Raw genomic sequence first — 16,471 nt, 5'->3', positions numbered from 1 at the left:
AAAAAAAAAACATATGTTATGTATATTTACTAATATTAATGTCACTAAATGTCACTATTACTCTTAGGTATACGTATACTATTTAGATTTGAAAATACTGATTTATATATACTTAAATATTTGCTATGAATATTTACATATTTGTAAATATCATCATTCTTGACTAGTATTTTAACAATATAATTTTATATTAATAATTATGGTACAACTAAAAATAAAATCTATTTACTTTTCACTACTGTGACGCATCAGTCTGTCGTTTAAACTGTAATCGATGAGGCATTTTAGCTCGGTTAATTCACATGTCATTTGGTCAATTTCTTCATCAGCCTTTTTATTTTTATTCTTAGTATCTCTTACTGTTTTCAACATTTCATTTAATTTTTCATTTAACTTTTCTTTCTGTTTTGTATAAGTCTGAAAAACAGTAAATTTTGTCATATACCTACCTATTATACTGCAAAATTTCACATTTTTTTATGATAATATAATATAATATAATATTACAGTAAATTTATTTGTTATTTATTAACTTCTAAGTATTATATTATGGTCGATGTGAATACTATCTATTCTACCAACGGTACATAGTTTATGTTTTTATTATAATATAATCATTCAAGTTATAATGTTACTTTGTTCACAATAAAATAGTCGGTGCAGGTACCTAAGTATCATTACGTTTGAGTTATTATTCATATTACATTAATAATACTTAGCACCCACATGCATAATGTACAATACCTATTAATTATTATTAAAATATGTAAATCTATTGAAATCGTATCGTAAATATCTTACAAATTTAATTGCTGCTAGCTCTTTGTCCACGTTCTGTTCAGCTTGTTCTGCATTATTTATTCCTTTCATCTTAAACTTCAAATAGTTTAGCACATTTTCGGTTATTTTCATTGATGTTATAAGATCAAAACGAAATTTATACAATGGAATTTTGTGTTTTTTTAGAATATCATGTTCCCATTTTAAAAATCGACATTTACGTTTGAACTTCAGTAAATTAGATAAAGCATCAATTTTAGTATTGCCCATTTTCTAAAAATTATAGTTTTTATAACAATTAATATTTTGTATTATGTGCGTTTATAAACAAATTTTATTTGAAAAAATCAGTATTATAAGGTTATTACAGGTGAGTATAGAAAAAAAATTAGGTTAAATCGAATAGTAATGCAATTGGTAATTGGAATGAAATTGTCGAGTTTAATAAATTATTATCTATATAAATGTATTCAAAATCGTATACTTTTATTTCGGCATTCACTTCATCAATTGCATTTTTAGAAATAAGAGTAGTATTTTCGAAATCGCTAAAGTGTCCTGTTAATGAAATTTCAACGTTTCCCTGTGTTACTACTAATTGAATCTAAAATTTAAATTAAAAACTTACACATCTTTGTTTTATATTCACCACTATAAATACAACTTTTACCTCGGGATTATCCTCATAATACAAGTCTTGATTTTCCAATCTGTTGATAGACATTTTTAATTTCTCAATCATGGCCTCTTTGTCTTCTTTATTGCGCTTTAAATTATCTAACAAATTATCCTTGTCTGTTGCGTCTTTTTGACAAGTACTGATTTTAAATTCTGATTCAATTTTCATTCGTCTAAAATTACAAACCTTATGCCATGTTTCTCTGTCCATATTCAGTTTATAATCATCCACATATTTATAATCGTCATATACCCTAAGAGTATCTAAGTATTTAACAAACTCCGAGGTCAAAAGTTGAAGCTTATCGTCAGTTGAATCCATTATAGTGTTAACAAACTGGTAACCGAGTATTGACGAATAATTTGTATTACCTTGTATTTTAGGTCTCCGGCTACGAGTTAAAATTAATTTAAAAATATTTAAAAATATTACATATAGGTTAAACTTGATTTTACTTGTATGCTATTAATGCTTGTTCATAAATGAGTTTGGATGGGAACTCAGATTTAAAACGTTTATTAAGAATATTGTTTTTGTGATTCAACGTTTCTATAGTATTAAGCAAAGAATTTGGCTCGGTTTTTGCTATTTTTTTATTTGTTTCCATAATAATTTGGTCAATCCCCGTAATAGTTTCTCTTAATTCCAAAATTTGCTCACTCCATGTATCAATTTAAACATTAAAAAAAATTTGATAAAATATTTTAAAAGAATACAACTTATTTATATAATACCTACTTGTGTCGTTTGATTTGATGATTTCGTTGATCACTGTCGCTTAACATTTTTGAAAGCCTAAGCATTTTCAAATTCTCTTGATCAATGGCTGAATTGTATTTCAATCTCATTTTAAACAGCATAAATACGTTATTGTCAAATTTTTCTATAATCTGTGCAATGTGATGATGAATTTTTATCTTTTCTTCTTCAAGAATATTTTTATATTTTATTCTCTCTTCTTTCAAAGTCAAAGTTAATGTGTTGTACTCATCTATAGCCTTTAAATCATCTTTCGTAAAATCATCAGGATTTTTGTTTGACTATAAATAAAATAAATTAGTAACGTATCCAGCATTATCCCATCAAATTACTAATGCAATTTTTTTTTTTTTTTTTTTGTGATCATTTCTATATAAATTTCAATATTTTATAGTGAAAATAAATTTTAATTGTGTTATATAATGAAATAAATAAAAAAAAAAAAATCGTCAATCACTAAATTTCAATAAGTAGTATAAGGTAATAAAAATAAATAATAACTTTGAAAATATGTAAATAATTAATTGTAAAGAAATATATTAAATTATTATTATTATTTATTAAATTTAATATTTATAATATGTATGTACTAAAAATTAATTTCTATTAACCAGAAATTATTATTTTTTCATTATAATAATTAAAATTTAATCATATATTGCATTAATATTTATATAATTACGTATTATATTAGTATTGAAAGTAATGCCGATGGATGCTCCTTTTCCTCACGTTTTCAAGTCTACTACACTAACGTATATTTATTTATTGTATTATATTATTTATATTGTGTAAAGATTGTAAATGTCGTTTATGAAAAAACTATGTACACTTTATTAAGAGTAGGTAATTATTATAAATGCATGCAAACTAGTTCGTAAATACAAATATAGTACCATCGCTCCGATCGTCACCTCAAACTCAAATAAATCTTAAAATATAGGTACACTCACACACCATTATGCATTGCGGTTTTGGAATGTCTTTTTTCAATTCATCTTCCCACCTTTTCTCCAGCACACCATCCATCATAAACATCAGTGCTCGCTGTCTATAGTTGTTAAGATTTACTGATTCATTGTTTCTTTTTTCTGTACTTGAATTCACATCATTTGATATTTCTTTAGTGGATAACATATTCTTATGATATAGTTCTACAGAAACTTCATTGTCATTGACGTGTAAAAGTTCTTCGATTTTTTCATATTTATTCCATTCATAATCTATGGGTAACGGTTCGGTAGGTTCAACTAAACAAAATTAATAGAAATCACAACTATAATAGAAGTTTTTACTAGCTTGCTTAGCTTTAATACTTTTGCATGCTAATCTCAACTCAGTTTCAATTATGCGTAATCTTTCATTATATTCTTTCAAATTATCCAGTTGCCGTTGTTTTTCCATAAACAAATCATCAAATAGTTGATTAAATTTATGCTTTAATTTGTTAACCATAAACTAATAAAGTATATTATAGAAAAAAATAATAGGTTATTAATTAAAAATAAACAAGTTAGTCAAAAAATTTCTCTGTATCTTACGTTTTTTTTTTATTAATTATACATACTTTAAGTAAAACAATTTCATCTTCAGCCATTTCTAATTTATGATAATTGTACTGAGAATTTAGAGTGTCGATAGTTTCAATAAACTCATAACTGATTGAACCAATCATTGATAAATGATTACTTTGCTTGTAATCGGATTCCAGTAAATTTGATTCAACGTCTAATACCTCAAAATCATTTCTAGAAAAAAAAATTTTTTTTTTTTTGACATTTGCATAAAATGTATTTAAACTACTTACTTTAAAAATGGATCTTCCATTCTAGATACTTGTTCTGACTTATCTCTGATTAATATTCTTTCTTCAATGATTTTATTTGCTTTTTCAATAATTTCTTGGTCTATTATACTTATTGGATAGTTGTCTACTTTATATATATTTTTTAAACACTAAAATTAAATATAAAGTTAGTTATTTTTATGACTTTAATACGTCATACCTACATATATAGATTTCGGTTTGATAAAAAGTGTGTCCCATTTTTCTTTAATAATATTTTCAGTTTCCATTTTAAAGTTGTTTATGTCACTAAGAATTTTTTCTTCGTACTCTTTACGTTCAAGCTTACACTTTTCTCTGAAACTTAGTCTATAATCTACATTTAAATCGAATTCTTCTATATCTATTTTCATGTCTTCCGGTCCATTGATATTAGTTTCTAATAAATGTCGAAGCTAAAATTCAAAATACATAAATAAACCGTAGAGTAGGTATCTATAATTATCAACTTAAATCAAATATTATGATTATTTTATTTTATTATAATTTATAAATTATAATTTTTAGTTTATATATCTATTCAATTTTTATTATTATTATTATTACCTCTGCTTTTATTTTTTCAAAATTTTCTATGATTTGTTGTTTTTGATTACTGTAAGCCACTATACTTTCATTTAATTTATTTTGTTGATTAATCATTTCCCATGTCATTCGTTTTGGAGCTGAAAAATATTTAATTTCAGTCAATAAATAATGATCCGTTTCCGTATATTATAATAACTAACAATAATAAACTAACATTGTGGACCATCCTCAAAACCAATTCCTTTTGTTTCAAAATTATCCTCGATAATAGGAAAATTGATTTTGTCAATCCCTCTATTACGATTTTGCAATCCTCTGAAATTTGTAAATAATAAATACTATTTTATTTAAACAGTTTCTATTGTACAATTTACTTAAAGCTTGTACACATAAAGTTTCCTTGATAACTTAGTGTTAGTATGTTATGGGCATTGTTATCGATTTGAGCAGCTATTAACCCTCCACTTTGCCAATGACTACAGTTTACCATAATAATTTTTTTCCACTGACCATCGTCATCAAATTCATAAATATTATATGAACCATCCGGACTAAATGTAATACAATGATTTCCGTTCGTATACGTCTTAATACTTTTTAATTGATGATCTAATGGTATAGTTTTTAAATCCAACATGTTTTCCTTAAACGTTAACATAATAAATAATAAAAAGGTTAGGAGGAAAGTATTGAATTATATACCTTTACGATATCTATAGTCATCAAGTGAATACTTTTAGATCGTAAGACAGTAAAAGCTATGTTTAATGCACCTTCTACACTACATGCACTCCATTTAAATACTGATGTATAGTAATTTTCTACATCTTTTAATTTAAAAACTATATTAAAATGTACATCAAATACTAAAATATTATTTCCAGCATTTTCAGCGTTTTTCAGATCTGAATATAAAACCGTCAAAAACGATGATTTTTTGTTATCAATTATATCAATATCAATTACATGTTTTCCCAACTGATGTTCTCTTAATACGGCACATTCCTGTCCTAATGTAATCTAATGAATGTTTTAAAGTAAGTTTTTAAATATTTTTCAATTTTATTATTATATTATTACCAAACATTATTTAATGCACATAAAGACAATAATGATTAGTGTTAATTAATTGTTTTAAATACATTTGTATACTATACATTTTTAATAAGAATCAATTCTCAATAAAGTCATTAAATGGCATTAGATAATGATAATATTAAATATATTTTTATTTACTCACACTAATAAAATAAAATCGACCTGTGGGAAAACTAGTGACATTACAAATGTTTCCGTCAGAGAAAAATTTTATCGAAGATAAGTCTTCATCACATAGTACTATTTTTGCAATGCACTCTATTTTGTTTACTTTGGGAACAGTTCTTAGCAATTCCATTTTACCGTTTTTAAACGTAATGGCAATATAGTGGTAAAATGGATTACTACACAAATCCGTTGCGGTCCCATTTAGTTTCATCTTGCTTTTCTGTAAAACAACAAGAGACAATAATAGAATGCTACCCTGCTTTAATGGATATTAAAAATGTTCACAAATTCTCCGGTCGAAGCATTCCACACTTGCAAAATGTTTGCATGGTTTATGGTGGCCACCATTTCGTCCGTCGGTTTGATAAAAGTAAAATATTTGATTTTTAATCCGTACACTTTCAATATTTGTTGTTTTTTCTGTGTTAGTCGTAACAGGGTTCCCTGCAGGATCAAAAATAAATGTTTATTATTGACTTATCCGATATTGTTTATGTGTGCGTGATACTATATTAAAATATTGTGTAATGGTGTTTTTTTACCTCGTCCGACCATCCGTAAACGTCATTTTTTACAGCTATCATACACTGCAATACGTAGTCAACGACTATCGTCCATATTTTTGTAAAAATGCCCTTGGTGTCCTTGAAACACTGTGGATTACACTCAATATATAATGGATTTTTTTAAGGAAGATTGCTTGTCATAATTATTATATTATCATGACTGAGGCACATATTGAGTGACGAGTGTAGTTTTATACAAAGATATTGTGTGCATGATATTAAAGTGCTGCTTCATAAACTGCACGCATGATATATTTTCGATAATCCACCATAAATTTAAAATACCCGCACCTACTTTTAGATTCAATATGCAATATTTAAATTAACTGAACATTATAAATTATAATAATATTATGATTAATGATGTTATGATATGAATTTCTCAAACTATGTGAATATAATAAAATAAACTATAAAGTAGTTTTAGTGATAGTGTACGGTCAGTGAGGGTTGTCATATTATACACATACCCTTATAACATATCTGCAGTAAACACTACATTAAAAATAATTTTTAATTTTTATATTTTTGATTATTTGCATGTATGCAAAGTTGTAAGTGCGGTACCAAATTTTTAAAATTTGAATTTTAAAACGAGAGTCACACAGAGATTTTTTTGCTCACGAAAAACCAATATTTTATATTTCTTTAGAGTTTCCATTGGTAACTGTTTACGTCAAATAAGTTAGTTGTTTTTTAATTAGACATCATTTTAGATTTGTATTTTATACTATTGGGCAAAGTAGCCCAAAAATCTGCGCATATTATATTTAATGGAGTTTAAAAAGGAATACATCTAGGTACCTACTGGAATTTAATTGTTTTACGGCAGCTGTGCAGAATCAGCTAGTATTATAATATATTATACTATACATAATACGCGTTATATAACATGTAGGACGTAGGTATACAAATTAACAAAAACGCAATTCAGCAACAGTTATATTATTATACAGAAAAATATACAAAACTCCCAAAGAGGTTAACCCTTGAAATTTAACATAACATAACAATAATATTATAATATATATTTTATAATGTAGACGATTAAAAAATCGTTTATCATTAAAGCACACGATGTAGTGATTCAATCTTTTTAAAATATAGTAACGTTTTTTTATGGTATATTATATATTATGTTACATTTTAATATTACATATTTTATTATTATTACAAGGTTTTTTTTGAGATTGACTATTTTTCATGTATGTCAATGACATAATTTTTTGTATTTCTCGTCATGGGGACAGAGATATCTGATTTAGGCGCAAAGTAACTAAACAAACATCTGAGCCTATTTGCAATATTTGTATAATTCACAATTCAATTTCGTCTCGATAATAATAAATAATATGCTTATAAAATATAAAAAATAAAGCCATCAATTGGCTTAAATGTAAAACAAACAAATTATATACACCTATTTTTAAATAATTACATTCATTTCATATAGGTAACAAGAATATCTATACGTTTTTATATAATAGCACGTATTATTTATTGTTATAATGGTAATAAATTAACTAATATTCGCGGTATTATATCTATAGTCCCTATAGCCAATAAACGTTAAATAATAAAATACAGCTAGTTGGTTATTGATGGGTTATTATATTTACAAACTCAAAATGTAATATTTTTTTTTTATCGCCTATAGATATTTAGTTTTTGTGTTTTCAGTTCAAAGCTATTTATTAATTTATTTCATACTGCAATGTGTATTGTATTGAGTAATTATAGACATATTATAATATATCTACAAACAAAAAAAAAATTATAAGTTGACGGCAATTCTCCCGCAGCCCACCCTTCAATTAGAAAAACATAGTATTCAAATTGTACATCAAAATTCCTCTATTTCATTAGTTATCATATCTGATTTTAAAATGCAAACTTATAAACATAAAAATATACTCTACTCGTACTTTTCATCACTGTGATTGTGTTATATGACAGCTGATACCGTACACCATATAATTTATAAAGTTCCATAATAGTCTTTCATATACATATAAATATATAATATTGATATCGACGCGTTGTGACACGAAAGGGTTATTATTTATTATTCCGTTACGATTACCATCTCACACATAGCAAAATTTATGGTTGTTCACACCTCTTGTATGAAGCGATGAAAATAATATCATCTCAGTCATTAAAACATTATACAACTTATAAGTATTACACACGCAGAGGTCTCTTTTTCACGCGGTACACACATCATACCACGCGTATATATTCATAGAAAACATAACAATCTCAATAATAATAAATAATAATATTCACCGTCAGACGGTTGTCTTGGTTGACCGCGTACAACACGAAACCCTGTTTGCTGGGGCACACCAACGCGTCCGGACCGCCACCGTTTCCGCGTTTCGTCGAGATCGGATCCGCCGTCGCCACGACCATTTCCGGTTCCGGTGCGCCGGGCTGTACTCGGTAGACGTTCGCCAACGAGTCGCAGAACACGTACCATCCGCACGGCGTCCAGCAGCCCGATGCCGAGGCATCCGAGGGCATTTCTACTCGAGTCCTTTCCGCGTACACTGTCTTGCAGCTCAGGAACAACGTCCACAGCTGGAGTTTACACCCGACGTCGTGTTCCGTCTGGCTCAGGTACACGTCGTTTCGGCCCGTTGGGGCGGTGATCGCCGACAGACTGCGTAAAATGTGACATAATATATCAATATATTATAAATTATAATATCGTTTTCTATTATTATAGACTCAATTTTAAGATTGACTCTTATATAATATATATTATATATGTATAATGCATATATTATATATATATATGCATATTTTATGAACACATGCCCAGAAATTTGTCTAGTTGGGGAGAGGACCTGCAGTAATATACTCGACTATCACATTATTTTATTTTATTAGATGTTTACACGTACGTGTAAGTTTATGTTTTCATAACTAATACAGTACAGTGGTGGTATGGTATTCGAATTTTAAATGGCGTGTATTTTTTTTTATAATTTTAAATCTATGTATAGCATAATTCATCATTTTGTTGAGTTATACAAATATATTCGTGTAAAGGCCAGCTTTTCAATAGTATAGTTGTTTATAGCTTAGGATAGCTTTAATTAAAATTCGTCGAAAACATTTTATTCATGTAACGTATAACAATGTAAACGATTTAAACATGTTTAGGTAAATTCGTAAGCGTAGTATAAATGTATAATGATGGGGTCTACAGTACATAACTCTATAAGCCTTAAAATATTACATGAGTGGAATTATGAATCAGTTAACATACAATTTTGTATTGTGTGAATAATAAAAATATTATTTATGTATGGTAATAAATAGTATATAACTATATAAGTACATATAAAATTCTATAAGAACTTTTTTTTTGTTGTTATTAAAAAGTGTAATTAAAACCTGTACATTAATATTATTAATGTTTAGTACAATAAGCAATTTTTATAACAGATAAAAATAACGGAAAATTATAGAGTGGGAAAATACTCAGTAGTATCATCCGACTAAATATATATATAAATCTAAAATTAAAAAAAAAGACTGTATATTTGTAATTACACGGTATATTTATGTAAACAGAACTTTTAATCAATGATTTAAATAGATTATATTAGTATTATCATCTTTGTCCTTCTTTTTGAACTCTATGGATTTTAAGTTTAAAAAAATTCTAAATCTCAAAAGATTTTTACGAATTAGTTCTTATTATTTTAATTAGGATTAAGTTTTCAAATTACAACTGCATTTGCGATACAAAATGTATTTGTATATATTTTAATTTAACATTAGTATATTGTTAACTGTTTATGTGCTATTAAAATATCTGTCAAGTAGCGTAATTTAACTTTACTTAGTATTTCATTTTTTTATTTAGAGAATATAGCATAGGTAATAATGATAATAATTATATTGATCAGAATTCGAACTTTGTATATTTTGTAAAGGGATTTTAAAAAAAATGATTATTATTATTGAATGCTCCAAATAAAATACAAATTTATGTACAAAATTCAATTTCCCGTATTTGATCGTATTTTAGAAGAATTTTTTAAATGTACTATAATATTCACTATCTATACATCATACAAATTATTATAACAGCTTTCATTGTATCATTTTTTTATTAACAATCGAATATCATATTATTGTGGACTATTTATATTCATTTTTTTTTTGTACTGTGAAAATAATATTTTTATAGTTACATACAAACTGTCGACAGTTGTACGTGTTTGTGCATCATTTCATACATTTGCGTCTTGCATCGTGTAAATTATTCATTGTATTTTTTCTCACTACTTAAAACCTATGTATGTATATTACATTTTGTTACAGGTTTTCAAATGCCGGGGAAAACGAATAAATATAAATGGTAATGTTAAATGATATATACAATCCATATCATACATAATACACTTACAAATTTGATAAAATACTTTTTTTACTCTTTTCATACTAAAACATGAAATTATATTAATACATAGTGAAACCATACATAAGATGTCTAAATACGACTAAATTCCAATGCCATAAGCCTTAAAAACAGAATATCACAAATATTATGACAATGATAAAATAAAATCAAGTAAATGAAATCATTCTTCATCATAACAGCTATTACTTACCTACTACGTATTTCAAATAGGTATTATTTAAAAAATAACTATACTATCTGTAATAAAATAATAATTAGTAAATTTTAAAATGTGCTTATAAATGTGTGGACTTGTATTGTTCCACAATATTTCTACGAATAATTAAAATCAAATTTAGATATTTTTGATAGAATAACACCGACTTAAGATTTATCATCAGTGCGTCAGTTTTGAAGAGAAAAGATACAATGGTAACTATTTGTGTTGATATTTTTGTAACATTATTTTTATTTGCTCGAGCACAAAATAAATATAAGTATTTAATTGTATTCATTTAGTATATTTTTGTAATCATTTTAAGTCAATAAAATGTTTTCAAGTATTTCTAGTGCAGTATATGTAATCCCAAAAACGGCAAAAACTAAAACCCTATAATAATATTGCCACTTTATTATTATACGGAAGAAAACCAATCAGTGTTGGGTAGTATATATATCATATATATATATAATATTGTTTATTATGCTCGCGGCACTTGGCACACCAAGCAGACGGAGCGTGCTTTTACTTTAGATATTGGTTCGGCTGAATGAATCCGGTATCGACGACCAACAGTTTTTCTCCAATTCTCCACGCCCACACGATCAAATCGAATGCCGGGTAATCACGCAGGCCGATTAAATATTCCAACCTCAGAAACAGTATAGACTTATATGGTGCAGAGCAGCTACTATCTGAAATCCATTAAAATCCCCTTCAACGTAAAAAAATGTTTAGTTTGTATACAGACTGCTCCATCAAAACCACAAAAATGATTTCTTCTATTCATTTTTGTGATAAAAAAAGAAAAAACATCGTTTATCTAGTTTGTAGCACTTTATTATAAAACTAAATTTAGCTATTTATATTTTTGAAAACATTTTTCACCACAGTAGCTTTTTATATTTGTTTAACTTTTCAAACTATAAAAAATATTTTTTTTTTCAAAACTATAAAAGTATGGTATATTTGCAGGTTAAAATGAGTCATTTTTATAGTATACATCACACACATACATTTTTTTTTCAATTTTATAAACATTATAATTTTTATTACCTCTAAGTGGCTTTCACTAACTATAATTATATTATCTTATAATATTATTTTGAATTTATTGCTTAGAGTTGAAAATTATTTTTAAAAAAAAACGCTTTAATGTTATGAGTGGTTATCGAGTGACATTCTAATATACAATTAAAAAATTTAAAAAATATAAAAAATATTTGCCGGATAAAAAAAAATTACAAAATTATCCTGTGATGTATTTTAAATCTATATTAGAAACAAAAAAACGATTACTGCAATATAAATCTAAATAAAATATGATGAAAATATATAAATCATAATTATTGAAAGGTTTTATGACACAGTTGTAGAATTATTTCTATAAAATTCCTTAAGATCGACTAACGAGATTTTGTTACATGGTCATATAATTTAACTATTTCATACTGTAGGCTGTACTCATGTAATATATTATACCTATCACATTTTATTTTTAAATCATATCATATTAAATATTAAAATGTTATATATATTCCATACTTACCAATAAGAGTCGCCAACACTTTTAGGTCGGGATATAAACATATTACCACCTTGGATATTGGTGGATGTTCAGCTAAGGCAAGTAAATCTATATCACAGTAATCGAAACACCCAATACCTTCTAAACATAGATTATCATCACCACCGCTCCCTGGAGTCGATTTACTGCCTATTATGAGGATATCTTCTTTTTGCGTATTGGTGTCATAAAATATTAACGTCTTTTCGACGTGTACCAATAAAACGTCTTTGGACACGAATTTCAATTCATTTACAGTTGCTGGTTTTAACCATCTGGAAAAGTTAACTTTCTTGAATAAAAATAAACGATTATCAACTTTTGTAATTTTCTTTTTTTAAAAAAGAAAAATAAGCCTACTATATTGATTATTGTTACATTAACCTATTTAAAGAATTTTATTTACTAATTTTCAGAAATTAACTGCACATAATTATTATTATATATATTATATTATTTATTCCACTCAATTTAGAGTTAATTTCGTTACTTAATAATTACTATCGACATACAAAACGTTTTATACATTATATTTTATAAATTTCAAAGAGACTATAAAAAATGTAATTATATATATAAGTAATTTATGTAGATACCAATTTTTAGTATATGTAGGTACTACTGAAGCAAGTACTACATGATAAATTTGATGCTTAAAACATACAAATATGTTGAGTTTCAAAGAAACAATAAAAAATGTAATTGTATGTAATATAAGTACTAAAGTACCTTATAAGATAAAATAGATATATGGTGATATAGGTATTATAGGTAGGTACTCATATAATACGATATAATATATGATTCCCGAAAATGCAAAAATCATTGTTAACTAATGAATGGTATTTCGTACTAATATAAAAGTATATAATGCATAATGTATAGGTAAGTATAATAAATATTATGATTGATTCGTTTAACAAAAATCCAGATTTTATACCTTGCAAATACACATTTACTGGATACATTTTCGCTTTCCTCTGTATTGTCTGGCTGATTGCAGAATTCTTCTTCACTTAACGATTTAAAAGAAATATTTTCTTTAGACTCTTCCATTATCTGTTAAGAAATAATCTTTTAATGTTTCTAGTATAATAACGGGTTTTTGATCTGTACCCTGACTATAATTGTATTATAAAAATTAACGCGAAATGACTGTAATATAAAATTTGACATTTCCATTTCAGTTTAAGGGTTAAAACGCAAAATATGTTGTATTGTTACATTACATTTTACTATTTAAGTCTTAAGAAAAAAAAATTTTAATTAATTAAATAATTATTATATGGTATGAATATTATCATGTAGTAAAAACTGTATATGTATAATAAAATTGTATGCATACTAAAAGTTCCTGTTTAAATTATTTAAATAATTAATTTTCGAGTACTTTATATTTCGAGAGAGTTATTTACGATGGCTTATTTGGCCTATGGGTATAGGTTAGGTTTACTCTGCATATAATTATATATATATATAAATACATACGAGTATGTTACGCGTGTAATAGAGATATCATTATACATTTAACAATTAACACCATTACCCCAAATTAATTTCTCCAAGGTGTAGTGTAACGCGTAATGGGGTTGTCGTTGTGAGTGATGAGTCGTTTGTATAGTATTAAATATGAATATCACGTAAAAATATACAATTTTATCATGTGGTCTGATATGGACATTATTTTATGCAATAATTAATCTTGAAATATTAAGTATATTATACTTATAAATGCATGTATATTGTATAAGTAATAAAAATTATAATTTATACAAATATATTACATATAATACGTCAGAAAATTGTATTGTTGTGTATTATAATAATTATTGGGGTGGAACTTTAAGGCTCTAATAACTGCATTCGAAATGTAAGTTATATTTCAAATTCATTATGTGTTTTTGATTATTTAACATAATTCTTCAATAATATAGATTAGCTAGTCTTCAGATTACTTAATCTGAAAAAATAACCATAAAATTATATTTTAATTAATTGACCAATCTTATATTTAGTTTTTTAGTTGGTTTTATTATTAATTATTATTTGTGCAAAGTGTGTTGCTGCTGCACTGTACCTATATACCTACTGTTTAAAATGTTCAAACAAAAATTAAGTCGTTGGTTAGATAATGGATTTTTGGAGATAAAATAACTTCATTCAACATCAATTGATGCACAAGAGTATACTTAAAATATCATCACATTTGGCTGCACTATTTATATATTTAATCTATATTATATAGTATGATGGTTTTTATTACAACAATCAACAATAAATTACGTTATTTATATTAATATAAATTGGAATATTGATGAAAATTAAATTATAAAATAATCAATATTTTCTTTTATAGTTTATACTTTAAAGTTAATCTTAATTTATATTTATACTTTATATAAAAAAAATTTAAAATTGTGAAAATTGCTCTAAAACTTAGAAATGCACAAAAAATTTAAAATTCTAGTAAATGTGTCACAATAAAATAAAAAATAATAACATTAAAATGATTATTATAGTATCCATATTGTTCATTTAAAGACGAGAAATGTTTTAAAACACCAGAAACAAAAATACATAGTATCAAAATTCAAAATTCTTGTTCTAATAATAATACCTAATAGGTAATATTTATTACACACTAAATCATTAAATATTATCTATCTACTAATTATATAAACATATTACGATAATGTTGTATTTGGATATAATGAATGATATTTAATAGAATTTTATTATTTTATGTAATAATTAAAGTTCAACTTACCATCAGATTGAATATAATATGTTCAACAGATAATAATGAATGTTGACTGTTGTAAATATAATAGGTACATCGATATCAATAATACAGGTATTTTAACTAAACTATCTAACTACATAATGTGTCAAATATAAAATTATAGTATATTCTTCTGGCAGGATGGGTGAGGTAACTAGGGCAACTGTTTGTTACCATACCGGCAGAATATTTGTTAGTGATATAAACATAAACAATTTAAACTTATTTTGATCAATATCTACGACTTTGATACCGTTTTATATCTATTTATCTGTATGTAATAAAATTTTTTTAAAAAACAAATTTGAATATATGTTCAAAATCTAATATCGTTTTCAAATAAGTGACGTCTCTTTAAATATGATGACTCATGGCCTCTTGCTTGGCTGCATTCGCGAGGAAGGGACTTGTAGAGGACGAATCCCTCTTCTTATTTTATTTTACTCGATATAAATATCATCTTATTATTTTTATAAAATTTTTGTGTTTTATATAATTTTATTTTCTATAACATACCTATTGCATATTTTTTACACCAAATATTATACTTAGGCAGGTACTTAATTTGAAATTATAAATACTAGTATTATTATAGGTACTTGTACTACTGTACTAGCTGTCACCCTCGTGCTCCACCCCCGGGGTTAGTTGTTTGCAAATTTTGTTGCTGTTTCTTTGTCTTATTGTTATTTTGATCATAAAATGCTATAAAGTGTACATACCTATTTTTTATCTACGAAAAATCATAATAATTCAAGGTGTTTATAAATTCTCCTAAATATATTTATAGATAGGTAGTAAAAACAATTTTTTTCTTAAACTAAAAACATTATCTCACATTATTCTTACACCCAGAAAATATATTATTTAATTATTATATAATAATATGATAACGTAATAATATATAAGTTATAATATGAATAACAATGATAATGATTATTAAACAATAACAATATTGGAAATGGCATTTTGTGGGTTTCCGCATCGTACAGCCAATCAGCGAGCTACTGATTTATTATACTGCTTTTCTATTGGTTGTTATTATTGTTAGGTGCGTT

At 25.8% G+C, this 16,471-nt stretch overlaps 1 protein-coding gene across 1 annotated transcript; it reads right to left on the bottom strand.

Annotated features, from left to right (window-relative positions):
• Positions 1 to 225: 225 nt before the first annotated feature.
• LOC114129597 (cilia- and flagella-associated protein 43-like) lies at positions 226 to 15,524 on the bottom strand. Its single transcript, XM_027994392.2, has 23 exons — positions 15,399 to 15,524; positions 13,572 to 13,690; positions 12,614 to 12,906; positions 11,594 to 11,759; positions 8,714 to 9,089; positions 6,401 to 6,511; positions 6,144 to 6,302; positions 5,833 to 6,078; positions 5,295 to 5,612; positions 4,967 to 5,235; positions 4,807 to 4,907; positions 4,611 to 4,729; positions 4,229 to 4,459; positions 4,026 to 4,174; positions 3,786 to 3,966; positions 3,535 to 3,676; positions 3,176 to 3,468; positions 2,198 to 2,499; positions 1,915 to 2,118; positions 1,451 to 1,850; positions 1,265 to 1,384; positions 802 to 1,053; positions 226 to 417 (listed from the first exon to the last, which is right to left on the bottom strand). Exons 1-23 carry the CDS (start codon positions 15,399 to 15,401, stop codon positions 226 to 228), a joined length of 4,746 nt encoding a protein of 1,581 aa, XP_027850193.2. The 5' UTR covers positions 15,402 to 15,524.
• Between the last annotated feature and the right edge of the window lie 947 nt (positions 15,525 to 16,471).

This window comes from Aphis gossypii, chromosome 2 (assembly GCF_020184175.1).
Source record: "Aphis gossypii isolate Hap1 chromosome 2, ASM2018417v2, whole genome shotgun sequence".
Classification (NCBI taxonomy): Eukaryota; Metazoa; Arthropoda; class Insecta; order Hemiptera; family Aphididae; genus Aphis; species Aphis gossypii.
The sequence above is the reverse complement of the archived record's forward strand: the minus strand, read 5'-3'. Positions and strand labels throughout refer to the sequence as shown.